This window comes from Euprymna scolopes, chromosome 7, assembly GCF_053919585.1.
Source record: "Euprymna scolopes isolate OS-2025 chromosome 7, ASM5391958v1, whole genome shotgun sequence".
Classification (NCBI taxonomy): domain Eukaryota; kingdom Metazoa; phylum Mollusca; class Cephalopoda; order Sepiida; family Sepiolidae; genus Euprymna; species Euprymna scolopes.
This window is the reverse complement of record NC_136488.1, coordinates 171097473-171117357: the sequence shown is the minus strand read 5'-3', so window position 1 is coordinate 171117357 and position 19885 is coordinate 171097473. Positions and strand designations below refer to the sequence as shown.

General features: G+C 32.4%; 1 protein-coding gene across 4 annotated transcripts in view; it reads right to left on the bottom strand.

Moving 5' to 3' along the window:
• The window catches only part of LOC145280144 (uncharacterized), a 51546-nt gene that overhangs the window by 18839 nt on the left and 12822 nt on the right, over nucleotides 1-19885 (bottom strand). Inside the window, exon 1 of one of the 4 annotated variants that reach the window (XM_080131913.1) lies at nucleotides 12874-13423. The exons of 2 other annotated variants lie outside the window; for them this stretch is intronic. In XM_080131913.1, coding sequence (XP_079988039.1) covers nucleotides 12874-12876 — 3 coding nt within the window. In that variant the 5' untranslated portion in view covers nucleotides 12877-13423. Of the gene's footprint in view, nucleotides 1-12139; nucleotides 12717-12873; nucleotides 13424-19885 lie in introns of those variants that run through there. One more of the 4 variants, XM_080131915.1, reaches the window with a different exon arrangement.

Sequence of the window (19885 nt, the reverse complement as noted above, 5' to 3'; positions counted from 1 at the left end):
GGAGAGGTATAAACGATGCACCACCTTTAGGAAAACTTCAGATTGGATCCTCATTGCTCAAACCAAGACCTTAAGGAGGCAAACAGCACCGCCATGCGATGGGTTAATTTCTATTGCAATAAGATATGATGATGATGATGATGCTAATGAAACAAGATTGTACAGTTTTGTCATTAACCATTATGCCATATGCACCGGCTACATATCTTTAGATATATATGCTAAATATCAATGCAGCACAAGAGTTAACATTGTTGAAATATGATCGATTAGTCAGGAATGCTATGGCATTTTTTAAATTTGTGTTACTGGGAGGAGGAGGAAGAGGTATTTTTATTCATCATGCTATTTAAATACAAATGGAGCCCAGAAAATGGCATTTCAGATTATAAAGAGATTCAATTTCAGTAGCGAGTAGCAATACAATAGGAAAATTAAAGCATCGAAGATGTCTGGTCCTGAGACGCTTCCGTTAAAACCCGAGCTCGACAGATGCGGTTTATGGGCCACAAATGAATTTGCTTTAAAGCAAACCTCCACAAAGAAATAAACAAAAAAATAGAGGAATATTCCAATGCAAATGCATATTTTTTTAATTGAAGAATTATTAAAATTAATTTTTTAATCAATTACACACCCCTATGCCCCATGTGTGTAGAGTAGACGGCATAAAAAAAAATTTTTTTTTCACTAAATATCTCCAATCAGTTTCAAGTAAGAAAGCCCAAAAAAGAGTTGTCAATCTAATCGGTCCCACTTTATCAACTAAGCTCCAGCCCCTGTCCCATCACCGCAATGTTGCATCACTGTGCCTGTTTTACAAATATTTTAATAGAATGTGTTCTGATGAACTTGTTTCTTTTTTTTTTTATTTTTTTTATTTATTTATTTTTTTTTTTAATTACATTTTCACCCCAAACAAGGCACATTGCCACTTTAGTGTAGGGGGCTACTATCAGGGGCAGCAACTGCTGGGGCACTATGTTGGGATTTGGGCAGCAAGATGTCGGTTTCACTTGTACCCCCTCGACATACATATCCCCGACAAACCCGCTTAGCAACAAAATCACACCCCTTCACTGTTGTTGTCCCTAAATGCCAGAAAGCCTTCTATTCTAATAGTTTCTTCCCTTGAACAGCTAGACTTTGGAATTCCCTTCCTACTACCTGCTTCTCTGATATGTCTGATATGCAGAAGTTTAAATGTAACATAAATATCTTAATCTTTCCTAGATATGGCCTCAAATAGTAGAAATAGAAAAAAAAGTCATCCTCTAACTCCTCTACCCACACCATGAATAAGTCTTAGCCTTCATGGAAAACTGAAGATTTTCAGTTTTCAGAGTGAATTGTTATAAGAGGGAAAAGAACGGCAAGAGGAAGAGAGAGAAAAAAAAGAAAGAGAAAAAATCCAAATAAATAACAAAAAGAAAAAAAAAAAACATTTCCCACTTAATAATTTCTGAAATTTTTTTTCAAGAGTCCACTTCTACCTAGAATTACTAGAATAATGGAGATCTTCCTACGATTCCAATTTCTCTTCATGTCATCATTGGAGACACTAAACTTGCATGAGAGTGGCGTACAAAAGAACACATTGATTCAAATTGAAACGCCGGATCTGCCTCAAGTGAGAGGAGTGGAGGTAAAGACAAAGTTTACCAAAATTTATTTCAATTGATGTCATTTACTTATTTGTGGAAAATTGAAGTAAAAAAAATATATCTATATCTTCTAAAACTATATTTCTATTTACTTTCCTCCCCACGAGGGCAGTTAGACACAAGGTCGGTTTTTAATGTGGGGAAATCCTGCTCTCCAAAAAGGGGCACTCTGGATAGGAACAAAAATAAAAATTGTCTCAGTCATGAAGGATTTCACCTCCACTGGCCGAGGACAGAAAAGGTAAAGTGTAGCGCCAGAACAGATACTGTGATCTTGGCCTGAAACTACGTTAGCCAAAGTAGTAGATGGATAAGTCTATCAAGTTGGCAAACAGAGGGCGGTCTACATTCTAGAGAGAGTTGGGAGGGTCCTACTAACATTCTTGGTTTATTTTTGGGACTCCCCCCACCTCCCCATCTTACACCAATGAAATAAACGATTTTTATAAAATTTTATTTTTTTCCCATAATATATATATATATTAGAAAAAAAGGGTGAAAAAAAAAAAACGATTTGATCCGATGGGGGGGGGGGTCTTAAGTGGGATGACCCACGGTGTGTTTGCGGTATTATGGTGAATGAAAGCTCTAGTTAGGATTAGTGTAGATTACCAAATCCAAGGTACAGTAACGAGGATGACCAAAAAACTCCCCCCTCCCCAATTTTTTAAAGGCATTGTGCCTAAATTTTTGTTTCGTTTTGTGCATGTCAAGAAAATAAAAAAATATTTAACTCAAAACGGTCATGAAATTATCATAACGGCTAAACTTTGCACTCGTCATTCATAAAACGGAAACAAGTTTTATTTTATAACTTGAAAATTATAGATATCAAAAAATAAGAACAGAAATGTTTATGAGGTTCAGAGCTGGGAGTAGATATGCAAAAAAACGCTGATCAATTCCAAAGAACCACTGGATCTGCCTTTAGTGGAAGGGGGGGGGTAAAGACAAAAAAATTTACTTAAATTTATTCTAATTGAGGTCACTTTACCTAAAAGTCGTTCCACCCAATCAATGCCGAGTAAATCCTTGGGCCCCTTCCCAAAAATTTAATTTATAAAATCTAAAAAGTAAGAATTAAAATTGAAATTCGATGTTGTGGCTGTGAAGTCGGATTGTATAACATCCGACTGAGGATCTTTAGTTAAAAATCTTCCAAAATTCAAACAATTTGTTGATTTTTCAAAGATCAAAAAATTCAAATCCGAACATTCTTAGGAGTTAGGAGTTCTGACTCTGCAACCCGATGTAAAAGGAGACTTGTTTCCGCATTCAATCCTGGGTAACACCTGGTAGCCCTGCTAATATCAAGATAATTATTACTAGGGATGTGACAACAGCATATTCATTTCATTGTTTGGACTCTTGAGTATATATCCGTTAATATCTTATGTTTTTATATAGACGGATGTGGTTCTCGGTTGATTAACTGTGTCGGATATATACTTGAGAGTCAAAAGAATATGCTGTTGTCACAGTCCTAATCATTTCACACACTTCGATTGCCTATACACATGAATAAGTAATTCTTAGATGATATTTTCGTGAACAATAAGAAAATGTCAGAGTTCGAAACTGTGTAAACAAATCAGTTTTAAGGTTATGTCTGACAAAAGGCAAATTCAATCAATGGATGACGCAAAGTTCAGGATGACAACGACACATTCCTGCAAAGAAATAAAGATTTACCACAGCGTTTCCGTGGCACATTTGACCCTTTCATAATGCTCAGTTTATTTCTATACCAGAAATAATACCAGTCTCAGGACAGCCCCCCCCCCTTCCAACAGAACAGTTTTGTACCACTTTTATGGACCCTTACGAAGATTAAAATCAATTTTTAATGATACTAAACCTTATGTCTAGAATCTTCATTTCAATTCTGATCAAAATCTATGACATGGTTTGATTCTAGAAAATGTTTAAAATATAAAGTTTTCCTAAGAAGAAATAAATATTCAAGGATTTCTTTTTAATTGGTGTCTAATGACTATGGATTTTTTTTTTTTTTTTTTTTTTTTTTTACAAGGTGGTCACCACTTATCAAGGCCCAGAGGGATAAGGGTTATTGTAAGTACAGTACGTTAGTGTGGATATTTAAAAACTATGCTAATCTGAAATATTTTAATTTTCATACGAGTGCTTGTGTCTATATTGTGCTTGTGCCCTTTAAAATATTCAAAAGAAAATGAAATTTAGAGAATCGTCATCCAGTGTTGTCCGGTCATACAATACACTTAAACATGATATTTTAATTGATGCAGATTGCATATGTATTATTATAGAATCAATCCTTTATTGATTGTTATATATTACGAGGAATGATTTGCAAAAGAAATAAATAAATAATAATAATGATGTCGTTCAAATTCCGTCTGTGTTTGTTTACAATATCACGACAGCTGATATTTGAGCTTGACAATGAATGCCTTGGAAAAGTTACTTTTGATAAATGATTAGTTTTAAAATATGCAAATGAAAAAATGATTTGCAGCGATTTTAAATGGTACCTCTTCTTTTCTCATAAATTGTACTCATTAAAAAATAAATAAAATAAAATGGTTAAGTATACCCGGGCTTGAACAGGGGATCATTTGATCTGTAGTCGAATGCTCTACCACTAAGCTATATCTCCAGAGAACAATAGTTGCTTTGTTTTTTTTTTTTAAGAAATAATTTGCTAAGAATTGAATCTCCCTTGATTTGCTTGGTCGGTGTAATGCAAAATATTCCCCCGTGAAATGTTTTTATTCTATGAGAAAGAAAGACAATTTTTAGGATCGGATATTTTCGATACTTATCAGTATACAAACTCAGACATAAGTTAGCTTTGTGTGAAATTTGCAAAAGATAGGTTCCGAAATGGCTGAACCTATGAGGAATTCACACACAAAGTGACTTTAATATAATAATAGAGATAATTTGATGTCCAATACTTAAAAAAAAAAAAATTTCCCCCACTATCTGTGCCTAAATCAAAACGTAGATTCCATGAACAAAGCTTCTTTCTCAGAACAGCACGCCAGTGGAACTCTGTTCCGTCTGCCTGTTTCCCACCTGACTACAACTTGGATGTCTTCAAATCCAACGTAAACAAAAATTCCTGATGAACCGCCCCCTTAAGTAGACACTTTATGAAATCTCAACACTAACGTACAATGTACTGTACATGCAATAACCCTTATCCCTGAGTGGCTTCCAGGCCTGGTGGTGACCTCCTTGTAGGTGGTGACCTCCTTGTAAAAAAAACTTAAATTTTACAAAAATCCGAGTTTTCAGAAACAACAAGCCAAGCATGCACGATCCCCCTTCATGAGTGAATAAGTCTGGAAACAGAATTTCAATAGTGACCAAGATATAGAAGAGGACTGCTATGTCAAGGAAGGTGAATGCTGTAAAGGTGAAACATACCTTGTGCAATGCATGTTATGCAAAGAGACGACTTGTTTTCCTTGATGTGCATTGTAATGCCTCCTATTTTTTTACAAAATAGGATTGCCTAAATCTAAAAGGATTTCTCCTTAACTGACCAAGGATGGAAAAGATGAAGTGTAGTATCAGAACAGATACTACACTTGGCTCTTAATCAAACGGACAATTTATTTAGACAAAAATTAAAAATTACAATAAACAAGCCAAGCATGCGAGATCCCCCTCCATGAGTGAATAAGTCTGGAAACAGAATTTCAAGAGTGACTAAGATATAAAAGAGGACTGCTATTTTAAGAAAAGTGAATGCCTTGTGTGATGCATGTTATGCAAAGGCACGTTTGTTTTCCTCGGTGCACATCGCCATGATACGCTGAAGGCTGCAAGAAGTATTTATGTTTTGATTGTGATGAATCGACAAAAGGAAAACTTGCCCCGCGTATGTGGAATCCTTGGACCAAATGCATTAAGTTTATCAGGGTTTTTTTTTTTTTTTTTTACATGGAAGTCACCACTTATCAAGGCCTGGAGGCCACTTGGGGATAAGGGTTATTGCGTGTACATCTACGATGTACGCGAGATCGCTTATTGAGAGCCATGACAGTGCACCCCTCTCCTCCACTTGTGGAGAGCTCAGGTCAAGGACATAACTCAGCATTAAGTTAACACTAGTAACATTTCTTTAATTTTTTACAGCGTACGAAAATAATGAAAATGTGAGACCAAAATCGTGTTTACATTATCGACGCCTTAAAACAACGTTTCTTTGTAGTGATCGTTTTGAAGTCATAAACACCCATGTTTAAAAAAACATCTAGCTAAAATCAACTAATGGTCAGATTTTCATGAAATTTTAAAAACATATTCAATTTTAAACTAACTTAAAGGCAGTTTTCCTTAAATAAATGAGGGGAAATATTTTTGGGGGTTTTCGACCCCCCCCCTCCCTATTTCATGGTACAAAAACTAAACAAAATAAATTTAGGTTCATAAAGATTGTAACATTTTTTAAAGCTGAACAGTTTAAATAATTGAAAAATATTTATATATATATATATAAAAACTTATTTCACTTACCTTTAAGTTGTAAATAAAAATCAATATAAAAACAAAAAAAAATCAATATTATTGTTAAAAAAAAAAAAAAATGAACGTTTTTTTTTTTTTTAACAATAATATATTATAATTAATTAAATTACAAGAAATAAAAAAACAATTCTAAATAATAATTTTCAAAATATTTAAATGAATAAAATTCCATTGTTCCCTGATATGAAGTTTTAAACAGACCTTTGATTAAGGTTTTCCAATTTTTCAGAACTATTTTCATACATAAAAAATGATTGGGAATTATGAAGTAGCAAATTTAACTATAACTTGAAATTATTTTAATTGTTAAAAGAATAAAAAGATGTTTATTTCGGGGAGGGGGGGGGGGTCAACTTGATTTTAGTACCTATTTTCAAAATAAATAAATAAATGTACGGAAGTCTCTAATAAAATTAACATAAGCCACAGCAAAAAACATGCTGCTTCCCCCTAAAGTATAAAAATGTAAAAAAAAAATGTTTTTTTTTTTTCGTGATCAAACAAGAAATTGTTCCATGTGGTTTCGTTTTTCGTTTAATGCTTAGTGACTTCCATTCTATGTTTAGATAAAAACCGGGTTCACTTCCTTTTGGACATAACCCGAGAATTTTAAATATTAAAAAAGATGGTGCTCATGTATTTTTGGTACCGAGCTATTTTTAAATAGTTTTATTCAGGTTAAATTCAAGTTTCGCGATATCTTTTTTTTATTATTAAATTGTTAGATAGAAGCACAGAATAGTTACAAAACACTCCCCTCCCTATATTAAGAATGGCTTTCGAAATAACATTATTTCAGCGCGGTACCAAAAAAAAAAAAAAAAATTGTGGGGAACCTCAAAGACAAAGAATAAAGTTGTATTCAGTTTGATGTTGGTTTCTCAAGTCAACGAGAATTATAAAAATTTCACAAAAACAAAAAATAAAATATAATTCACATTGGTGAAAGTTTTTCCATGTTTTAAATATTTCGTTTTGTTTTTCAGATTTCGACAAAAATTGTTTAACACAAAGTGTGCACCAACGAATTTAGGGTATTTATGCGGAATATGAACCGTATTGAAATTGTTTAGAAACCCATTCTTAACATGGGGAGGGTGAGATTTTTTTTTTTTAATTTTGTACTTTCACCTAACAAAAACAAAAGTTACATTAAAAATTGAATTTAACTTGAAAATTCGAGTTTGTATTACAATCCACAGATATACGAAAAAGTCAAAAAATAAAAAAAAATATAACAAATAAATGTTATCAAAGATAACTTACTCTTCTACCTAACTGGAAAAGATTTTAGTGGTTTTATTCATTTTAAAACGTTTAATCGGTCAAAAATCAGTGTTTATCGATACATGTCATAGTAAAATATTGGTTGTGTTTCTAACAGTATTTTGTATATTTTTTTAGTTTTAATTCATTTTTCCAAAGTTCACATATTTAACAGCGAGTTCGCCGCCATTTGTCTTTTTCAAATATATCGATAAACACTGTATGATTTTTGAACCAATTAAACGTTTTAAATCACTAAAAACTTTTTTCAGAAGAGTAACTTATCTTGCGGTTGATAACATTTTTTTGTTATATTTTTTTATTTTTTGACCAATTTTTTGTACCTCTGTGGATACAAACCCGAAAATCCCATCCAAAAAGAAAATAGGACAGTCTGTATTCTGCGTAATTACCGAATTTCGATTTGACGTTATATTCTAAAATGTTTTTTTTTTTGAGAGCCTAAAAAATAAATTTCCCTAATTTTTCTGCATGCTTAATGTTGTCTATTTATTTATTGCTAAATTATTTTTTTCGCGACTTTCGAATTGTAAACTATTTTGGCCATTTCCAGGACTGACTGGACATTCTTCATACTCGGATTAGTCACAGTAGACATGTACGAAAATGTTTTTTTTTACTTTTATTTTTTTAAAACTTTTTCTGACGATTATTATAGATTACAAACTTAACTATCCTATCAGCAGAGAAAAATTTGATAAAAAATAAATTTAATAATTAAAGGGGGTTCACTTTCTCCATATAACGTTCTACTTATTTGATCCCTGACTTACCGTACATCTCTTTACCGACGTGTCACGTGGCCGGTGAGATTATCTTCAGTTCCATTATAACAAATGTCTTTTAATACGGGACCAGTAGGTCGTTTTTGTTGTGTTTTTTTTTTTTTCATTTTTATAAATTATTAAAGTTACATAGACACGAGAAAACCACGTACACACAGAAAATCTTACCAGTCACGTGACACGGCGAAGTCAGGGATCAAGTAAATAGAACGTTATAACGAGAAAATGAACCCCCTTCTTAAAAGTCTTAACTTTTTATGCTAATATTTTTTAAGTAGTTATTGTTTATAATCTATGATAATCGTCAGGAAAAAAAATTAAAAATCACATTTTTAGAGGGGGCACTCTCGTACAGGTCCGCCAAGTCAATCCTTAAATAATGAAATCCTTCATTCATTAAATAATTTGTTGGGCACAAAATATAAATATGGGTTTGTATTACTGTACACATAGATTCGAAAAAGTTGTCAAAAAACAAATATATAAATAAATGTTATCAAAGGCAAGATAAGTTACTTTTCTGCAAAACTGGATATATTTGTCGTGTTTTTATTCAATTTAAAATGTTTATTCAGCTCGAAAAACATACATTGTCTACCGATGTATTGGAAAATTCAAAATGGCGGCCAACTCTCTCTTTAACACGGTAAGTTTGGGAAAAGGTGTTATAAATAATAAACTAGACAAAATACTGTTAGAAATTCGCTCAATATATGTTACCGTGACATAACTTGACATATATTCGGTGGTTATTTAATAGTATTTTGTCTAGTTTATTAGTTATAACTCCTTTTCCCAAACTTACAGTGTTAAAGAGAGAGTCGGCGCCATTTTGAATTTTCCAATACATCGGTAAACACTGTATGTTTTTCGAGCTGAATAAACATGTTACATTGAATAAAAACACAAAAAATATATCCAGTTTGGTAGAAAAGTAACTTATCTTGCCTTTGATAACATTTATTTGTTATATATTTGTTTTTTGACAACTTTTTCGAATCTGTGTGTACAGTAATACAAACCCTGCGTTTATTTTGGAAAAAAAAAAAAAAAAAAAAAAAATGCCAAGATTTTTTTTTAAGTTAGTAAGGAATATTTTTGAAAGAATGACAGAAATGTAATTTAATGAAAAATAGCCAATTCAAACATTAGAAAATCATAAAGAAAATGATGCAGGTTAAATTGACTAAAAGCTTTCGTGGTGATCGATATTGATTTAAGATATCAAAACACCGAAACAGAAATGGAAAATGAAACGAAATATATATTTTTTTTGTATTTTTTCGTGCTTATGCATTGATTTTTATAATATTTTCAAGTTAAATTCATGTTTTACGAATGTGTTATTTTTTTTATTTACTATTTTAGTGTTATTTTTACTTCGTTTATTTAGATTTGCATGAAAAAAAGAAAAAAAATTAAAAATAAATCGAAAAATTTTTCTTAATAAATTGATATAAATTGCACGGATAAATATCACCGTTACAGTTTTATTCCGTGAATTTAATAAAAATAAAAGAAGTCGGAAAAAATTTTTTTGGTCAATGTAAAGTTTCTTTCCAACTCCCCCCAAAACTTTAAAATTACGATTTTTGTAGGTTTTCGGTGGTGCTGAAAACGAATGTCACATTTAAATTTGGGACAGAAGTAGTTTTCATGATATAAAGAAATTACTTTTTCAAAAAGTGGGGGATCTTTTTCCAATATAAATTTAACGTAAAATGAGCACCCACTTTCTGGTCACCTAGTAATTTCTTCAGATCATAAGGAAATTTTAACTGATATTCGTTTTCAGCATCCCCGAAAACCGGCGCTGTTTTTTACTTATTGATATTTTCATCTCATAATTTAGGACGCTAATAATGCTGTCAGTAAGCTTACACGAGCGGTTTACAAAAAAACATACTTTTGTTTTTCGTTATTTTTCCATTATAGAACTTGTATAGCTTTTAACAGGTGCTTCTGCAGTTTATATTTTACAAAAATGTTGTTTACATTATTTGGTACAAGTGCAGAGAGTGATCCCGACGTAAATAATAACGTTATTATTTAAAAAGCCATTCTTAACATGGGGAGGGTGTTTTGTACCTATTCTATACTTCAACCTTACAATCGAGTAAAAAAAAACATAAAACTTTAATTAAACTTGGAAATACGATTTAAAAAATAGCGCGGATCACTCTCTACACTAGCAGTGCTACCCATTATTTAACACACTTTAAAATAATTATGTTATTTTAAAAAGAAATAAAACTATTTCGTTTCTTTTTTAAATTCCGATTCCGTGTTTTCGTTCTTAAATCAACTTTGAAACGAACTATATTTTTTCAAGGTAACGAGTAAGCTATTAATCAATTTTACAATGATACGAAATATTTTTTTTGTCATACAACTCGAAAACATTTCAACTTCAAATGAATCGATCGTTACGTTGAAAAGAGATTCGCGAAAGAAAAATAAGTTTTTAAAGATGTTAAAAAAAAAAAAAAAACTCTTAATGAACTTGTAAGAAATAGACATCTAGGGGATCTCAGTATTTACAAAGTCAGTCCAGAGTATCGATGGATGGCCGAAACAATTTACGATTTGAAAAACGCGAAAAAAAAAAAAAAAATGTAGAAAGGTAGACAAAGTGTTAATTTTAAGATTAATACCTTCCGCTGCGCTGAACCCACCACAATTTAATTTTTTAGTCGATTACATGTGAACACTGAACATCTTGAAAAAAAAAAAAAAATACAATTAAAAATTTAGAATAGGGATCAGTTTCACAATTTTTATCCCCACCATTTAGGGCTATTCTAGCATACGCATGCAGTTAAAGTTTATTATTTAAATATTTTTTTATTTTTTGTTTTACTATTCAAAATAAATTGTATGCATTTCTTTGGGGGGGGGGGGAGTCTTCTTTAAGTGATTACCCGTGATTTTACGATCTTACCAATCAGTTGGTGATAAAACAACTGCCCTAAAAACGCTAGAATTAATTAAATCAATATACGGAACTGATTCCACTTTAAATTTAAAAAACAATTGCTTTTTTTGTTTCCAATTTAATTTTTAAGGTAATCGCCTAAAAAGTATAATCTAATGTTTAGGTGAAATGGGGGGGGGGTATTAATCTACAAATTTACAAATATTTTAGTCCCTCCAACAAAAATTAGAAAAAGTGGTTTACAAATCGTAAACTGCTTTGGCCAGCGCTATTGGAACTAACTTGGATTCTCCGTCAATACTCGGGACCAACTTCGAACGTACTCAAATCCCCTGGATACCTATCCACTATAAGCTCCCCAACCCTTAAGGAACATCGTCGCAGACGGAGGCAAATTTAATTTTTGTCCCAATCCAGAGTGCCCCTTTTTTTTTGAGAGGAGCTGAATTTCCCCCCACATTAAAAACCGACTTTGTGTCTAACCCTACCCTCGTGGGGAGGCACGTATAATAGAAACCCTAGCCCTGAAACTGATGAGAGGCAAAGTTGAAATCCAAAAGCCAATAAGAGAAAGAACAAAACCGGTTAATAGAAGTGAGGGGGGGGGGGTCTATCAGTAATTTTAGTTTTAACAAAAATATTTTTTTTTTTAATTTAATTTATTTATAAATGTGATTAAATCATCAAGAATGGTTAAATATTAAAACATGATTTTTTTTAATGAAATAACATTATATATGATTAATTTTGTTTGAAATCGAAATTTACTAAGCGATCGCTTATGTATATATATATATATATATATATATATATATATATATATATATATATATATATATCCTGCCCTTCTTCTGCGCTGGAGCGCATAATTTCCTTCCCAACGAGAGCAAGAAAAATGACGGACAAAATCCAATATTTAGAATAAATTAAAAAATAAATAAAACCACCTTAGAAATTGGACCTTAGTGTAGACGTCGTCTCTCCTCGTTCACGTAAAACAATGCGTTTTTTCTTTCGGTCAAGATGTTTAGTAAAACCTTGCTCTTGCTCAATTTGGAGTTCGTCCTTTGCGTTTTAAAAATGTCGCTCCGTCCACGAGGACTCGATTATTCCGATTCAAATCTAGCCCCGAGCTGAAATAAACGCTCGGGGACCTCAGTTGATGTGAATGTTAACGACAACCACTCGGTGGTAGCAGCAGGAAACACATACGGAGGGCAAATGACGGCGTTACCTTCACCCTGGCCGAAGATAGAATCTAGTTTTCAGGAGGAGAGAGCGACAAAGAGAGGGGAAAAAAGGACAACCATTAAAGCTTAAAGGGGGAAACTCCTTCCTAATCTTTTTCTTAATTCTTGCTTTCTCGGCTTTAGCAACGAGACATGAGTCAGGGTCCCGGCAGTTCGTCTGAGTGCTTGCTTTTTCTCGCCATCTCCCTAGATGTGACCATGCTGCTTTTTTTTCCCGAGCAACGTGAGTCATATTGCATAGGAGTAGTGGGCTGCTTTTCTCCCCGTCAGAAAACTGGAAGCAGAGGAGGTTGTCGGAAGAAAGAGAGGCCAGTCTCTTTCCCCGCTTTCAGCCGAATGTGTGCGTGTGTTGGAGTGTAACCATCGGCTTGTCTAAAAAACCAACACAAAAAAATGGCTAAAATCGACATGAAACAATAAACAGATCTTACCATAATCTTTTAGACGGAAGGAGGGATGGCGATTCGCAGAAAATCAAAGATGTTTCTAGATGAAGGCGAGTAGGAAAGAAAAACAAAACAGATTTGAGGGCTGTGCTTGTCGAAGTGTCTGGCTGTATCCATGGAGGGCGCCCTCAATATGATAACAGCAGTAGGAGCGAGTGCGCTTAATGGCGGAGAAAGAGGGGATAATAAGACCAGGCTGCTGCCGTTTCTAGCTTCTCTCAACCGAGCGACATGTCGGCGAACCAACGAGGAGAAAGGGGAGAAAATACGGCACGGGACGACCCACAGTTTAACAAAATCGATAGCAAAGAAAGAAAAAAACACAAGTTAACGAATTAAAAAGGGAAAACCGCTTGATTTTTTTTTAAAACTTAATATGACAAGTGCGTGTATGCAGAAGATGGTTATGACAATAAAATGATGATAAAAAAAAAACAATTAAATGAACGTGTTAAAAAGATGTTTTTAAAAGTCCTCAATTTTAATAGATTGTTCCAGCGAGTGCTGATTGCCGCATGTCGGTGCGAGATGAAGGGCAGATAGGGGCACTCCCTGCCCTGGACACGATAGTCACTATGAGGAGAAAGAAAGTTTCAATGACCCATTTTTAAACGAGGTTCAACCTGCTCAAGCTAAAACCACTTAAAAAACAAACAAACAAACAAGCTGATAAAATTAAATATTTGTCGGGATAGAGGCAACCTTTTAAGCAAGTTGAAACTAACCGCTGCTGAGTGCTGCATTCTAAAAATTAAAAGCAAGCTAAAAGCTTATTTCTAGTTGTAGTTAGGTATGCTTATATATTTAGATTAACTTGTAAACTCATCATTTGGAATTTTAGAACACAACTGTTAGGCGTACATGGCCTAAATGTGGACTATATTTAGTTTTATGCAAAAGAGGTAAAAATTCCTTTTTGTGAAATTTTAATACGAATTTAACATCAATTTATAAATATTTCCCTAAGTTCAGTCTCTTTGGAATATTTAATGGGTTTTAATAAGGAGTCGTTATATGGGCACCATCTCCCATTTGAAAATTCAAATGTCAGTTTGGATTGCATTTAATCCGTAATCGCTAGACACCAATTAAGAAAGGTTCCTTGAATTTTATTTTCTTCTTAACATCCTTAAGCTTAAATTTTAGGCATTTTCTAGAATTAAAATCATTGATCCAAATTGTAACAAGGATTCAAGACATAAGGTTTAGTATCATTATATCTTGGTTTTAATCTTTGTAAGGGGGCAGAAAAGAGCAGAGCTGTTCTCTATTTCGGGAATTCATTTTACCCATCTTGGGACAGATATATATTTCAAATTTCTCTATTTAATAAAGATGACCTGAAAATGTAGGAGCAAAATTTTGTCCGATTTTGAAATACAGCTGATCTCTTTTTTTTCTTTTTTTTTTTATGCTTTTTCCAGAATTTCTTGATGGATTCATGGGGGTGCGTGCGCCAACGGACGCACGAAACTCATTAAAAAATATCTCTGGCCATCACGTATCTACAGAAACGAGGCTAACAACATTGCGATAAAAACAGAATTTTTATACATTTTTTTACTTTGGCAATTCTTTTTGTTTTAATATACACAAAGAATGCCATTAGCATACATGCACAGTGGTTCCACCTTTTTTTCACGTTTCAAAAATCAAAGAGATCTGCACTCCAATTTATTTCAGGAATGTGACGACCTGCTACTACTAACCTCTTCGGTCGCCCTCATCAGGCTCGTCGGTTTTTGCCATAGTTAGACTCGCGATCCTCGCGCGCGAGCGTGTGTGTATATGTATATATATATATATATATATATATATATATATATATATATATATATATAATACACACACACACACACATGCGGATCGTGTCCTGTAAATTTAAATATTTTCTGTCGTCCTAACAACTTTGTGATGTTCAAAATGGAGGGCAGAAAAAATAGATAGAAATTTCAAACGATTCGTATAATTGGAGCTGCTATTCTAAGCTTGTCTGTAATAATTCAATTATCTTCAGGTGTAACCTTTAGAAGGATGGAGGTTGTATCGGCCGAAACGTTGTGTATGTAACAATCAAAATTATGAATAATAACTCGAATAGTCGAAATCCATCTTCACCTGAAAATTAGTTAAAAAAAAAAAAATCATAAAATATTTTCCCAAAAATGAACTGAAGTTTTTCGTTCGTTATCGCCCACGACACGGAAAATGGGGGGGGGGGGTCCGAAAATCATTTTGCTTGGAAAATGTTTTATTTTTTTTTTTTTGTTAGAACATTAAAAAAAAAAAACTTTTTTTCAAGTTATTTTTTTTTTAAATTACAAAATTTGCGACATTAATTGACAACTTAATAATTGTTTTTTTTTTGTTTGTTTTTGTTTTTCTTTAAATAACCAAAAATTCCGGGGTCAAATGACCAATTGCGTAACGTGTACGTAACGTACACTTCACTGTACGTTGTCACCCTGCTTGACACAAAACCTCGTTTTCAGCGCTCGAAATGCCCAGGAAAAAAAAAAAGATTATCTTTTATTTTAAATACGATTATTGGATTCATAAGTTTGAAAATTAGATTTCAATTCAAAATAACAAAGGAACAATATTTAAATATTTACAATAATTTTAATATCGAATTTTCGCAAAAGAACTTTTTATTTTGCATAGACTTCATAGTAATTTTATAGAATCACTCCCGTTTCCAATCGGATGTATTTTTAATTAAGTTTCTTTTAATGATTTTATGATTTTTTTGCGGGTACTCTTCGAAAGATTTCTAAATCTAATGCTAAAAACAACCCGACGGTTGAATACGAGAGCGATTCTATATTTTTAGTTCTATTGTTTTTCTTTAAATTTTATTTTAAAAAATCGGGAATTCTTTTACTGTCATTTTAATGTTTCAAATGTAATTTTTAAACTACAAATCGAACCATCGTATCGAATTAAATCTCTTTTGGAAAGAGAATTTTGGGTCCTGAAAACGCACACTGACCTTTTAAGGGCCTCGCAGTCGCACTTAAGCGAAAATAATTAATGAACGGTAACACCATTCGTTCTTTATGTCCTTAAATATGAAACAAATAAAAACAAGAAAAGCAAATAATTTGTTTACATTCATTTTTTAATTAATAGGTTTGCAAAAAAAATTAAAAAAAAGATTTTGTTGTTGGTAAAAACGGAATTGCGCAGAAGAAAAATTGCATTTTTTGAAAAATCCAACATTTGATGGCGATGTTGTTTCGAGCAAACCAACCGGATTTCTATATATTTTATTTTTCTAAAACACTTTCTTTTTTTTCCGGGGAAAAAATGTTTCTTTCCATATTTTTTTTTTCATGTCTGTTAAATTTGTTTTCGTTTTCATACTTCTTCAGAATACGGATCGTGCCGAAATAATAGAAACCCATTCTTAACATGGAGAAAAGAGGGCATTTTTTTTAAACTATCCTGTATACTTTCAACTAAAACAAAAGATACCGAAAAAATGGAATTTAATTTTAAAATCTTATCAAAAAAATACAGAAAGAATAGCACAGCCCGCAAACTGCACAAGTATCTTCGTTTTTACTTTTCAAAGAAATCAGTCTACAACTGTTTCGAAGTTGCTGAAAAATGAACACAAATCTCCAATGTATTAAACTCCTGTTCGGTCTTAGGAGACCATCTTTCCAAGCATTATCTCCTCCTTTCAGAGTGGGATTGCTTTATTAAAGAGACCAGTGACTGCATTATCATTTTGGTTGCTTGTGGTAAATGTTGTGTAGCCGGCGGACACTCCACACAGTGGCGCGCAGAAGACCTGAGAACATCGCTTTGATTTATGCCACAAAAATACAAGTATAAGTTCTAGTACTGAGAAATATTATGAGAAAAGGGTGTCTTTGTAGAGTTTATGGACCGAAAACGGATGTAGTTTGAATATAATTGGATGCGCCTTCCTTGTCACTGCCTGAGATGATGCTCTTATTGAGGAATGCCGACGGGACACGACAGATTTTGTAGCAATCCAGAGTAGCCCTCTTCAAAAGAGAGCTCGATCCGTTTTCCCTTTGAAACCAACCCTCTCGTCAGACCCACCCTCCGTGGAAATAAAAATAAAAATAAACCGAAGACTATTTAATTAACTGAACGTCATTATTCAGTCTGTAAAGAAATATAAAATTCTTCACTTATCCAAACGACTTACGAAATTAAGACCATCATGCATAATTAATCTCAATTCTTTTTTTCCAAATTATAAAAAAAATAAACATTAAACCATACGATAAAACTAAAAATCGATAATTCGATGAATTCTATTTTTACTTGCAAATATTTTTCTACTGGATCATTTTCTGCAATTTTTGGAATTTATACTAATTTCGACATGATACTTAAATAGGTGATAATGTTTTCACCTGAAATGCGTTCGTTTAAATTATCACTGTTCTATACAAGCACCAAAATAAAAATAAAAATAAACCCAGAAATGTTTTCTTTATGATTTAATGAAAAAAAATCAACAGCAATTATTAATGTTTTTACGTTTAATTTCACTGGAAAATTAAGTTTTGGGGAGGAGGCGAAATGCGTTAAGTTTTACCCAAACAAATTGAGCATTTTTTAAATTTTATGTCTAATTCCTATTTCAATCACGTAAATTATTTAATTCCCACATTGTTTTAGAAATTTAAAAAATTTTCTTTCAACAACAAATTATTAAAAAAAATTTTTTTATAAATTAATCGTTTATATAAAAATGTTATCTTTTAAAATTAACTTTTAACAATGTTTTGTTTTTTAGGGCCTAACCATTTTTAAAACAGGACACCAAATTAAAGAACGAAAAATAATTTTTAAAATCCAATAAATAATTCAAAAATGTTTTTTGAGTCACGTGACTTTCCGAAATCCGTGGTTCATGGAACTATTCGGAAAAAAAGCTTCTCGTCAAAAACTGATGTTAAGATTTTTGTTAGAAACATTTCTATAATATTATTTATGTTGTAGTTTAAAATGCTTGTTCATAAGGAATTCAAAAGAATTTTTAACAGTAATAAATTCGTTTTTTAAGCTTAAAAAAATGTCCATCGTATGGATCCTATGAATGAACTTTCAACTTCCAACATGATGGCAACAACCCACTACGCCAACATTGGAATTTGCATTTCTTTGTGTTTGTAGTGTGTGTGTGTGTGTGTGTGTGTGCGCGTGTGTGTGTGTGTGTGTGTGTGTGTGTGTGTGTGTGTGTAATGTATGTGTGTGTTTTGGTAGTGCGTGTGTGTGTAATGTATGTGTGTTTGTCGTGTGTGTGTGTTTTTGTAGTGTGTGTGTGTGTGTGAACCACCTTCCATTCTACTTAATTCAGGTTTAATTACTAAAGAAACGCCTTTCACAAAAATATTCAAGTCTCAGACAGACACTGAATGAAAAACAAAATAATCGGCCTTTACGCATCTTCGCATATTTGATGCGTGTTCATTCATGCCAATCGCGTTTATTATTCATTCATAAATTTCCCCATTCAATCACGAAACATGGAAACATCTTATGAATGAGATAATCGTTATCAACTATTTTTATTTATTTGTTCCTTTTTATTCGATCTTTATGTAATTAATATTAATTTGAATATTATTTTTGATCCCCCAACCTTTTTCAAGATTAGGTTGTGCTGGTGTGTTAATTCCATAAATCGAAATAATTCGTTTGTTGACTTTTATGGTTGTGTGTATGAAAATCGACCATGCAGGTGTGAAAAGATTGGTGTCTGGGGGTGGGGGATAAAAAGCAAAACCTACATCATTTGCGAGTTCAGCAACGTTTCGTCTTCATTTAAAAGACTTTTTTAGGATAATTGATTTGAAGAAGAAGAAGAAGAAGAAGAAGCACTTTTTTCACGTCACATACTCAACAGGTATTTTTAAGTAAGGCACCTGTGGTTTTTCATTAATTTTTCTCAAATTAATCATCCTGAAAAAGTCTTTTAAATGAAGACGAAACGTTGATGAAATCACAGACGATTTAGATTTTTCTTTTCATTTCCATTACGTTGGAGTACTATTTCCATGTTTTAGCATTTTGCAGGAGGTCAGAAAACACGTGTTTCAAATCGGGATATTTTCCGGGAAGAACAGATAAAAAAACACAAAGGCTGAAGAGAACCTGATATTTCTCGACCATAAACTGGTTCCCTTGTATTGGATTGGAAACCGGCGGTACAGATATTTTTCTGACCTTCTGTAAATTTTAAAAATTAAATATTACACACTTGTATTGCACTTTTTCTTTATAATCGAGCACTTTGATGGGGCTCCTTTTTACAAACAGTACACAGTTATATATGTATATATATATATATATATATATATATATATATATATATATATATATACTTGTTTATTGTTATATAAACATGCTTACATCCCGCTGCTACAAATAGCCACTTGTTTCAATCAAACAACAGATATCATCAGGCAGCGACTTGACTATTCAAAAGTTCAATGAATTCATTGAACTTTTGAATAGTCAAGTCGCTGCCTGATGATATCTGTTGTTTGATTGAAACAAGTGACTATTTGTAGCAGCGGGATGTAAGCATGTTTATATAACAATAAACAAGTATTATCAGCTCTTTTTATTGAGCACTATCTAACAACCTCGTTGAATTCATTAGTCCATTACTTTTGAATATAAAAAAAACCCAGAGTATATATATATATATATATATATATATATATATATATATATATATATATATATATATATATATATATATATTTAAAAACAGTGATCTACGGACACGCGTGTTTCGGAGCCCTACTCCTCTTCAGTGTAGCTTGACTGTTGGTAGGATATATATATATATATATATATATATATATATATATATATATATATATATATATATATATAATTTGAGGTTGCTATTTTTCAAAGGCAAGGTAACCAGTGAAATATAACGAGGTTAATACAAGAGTGCTCAATACCGGGGTAGAGCAAGTTACACTTTCAATTT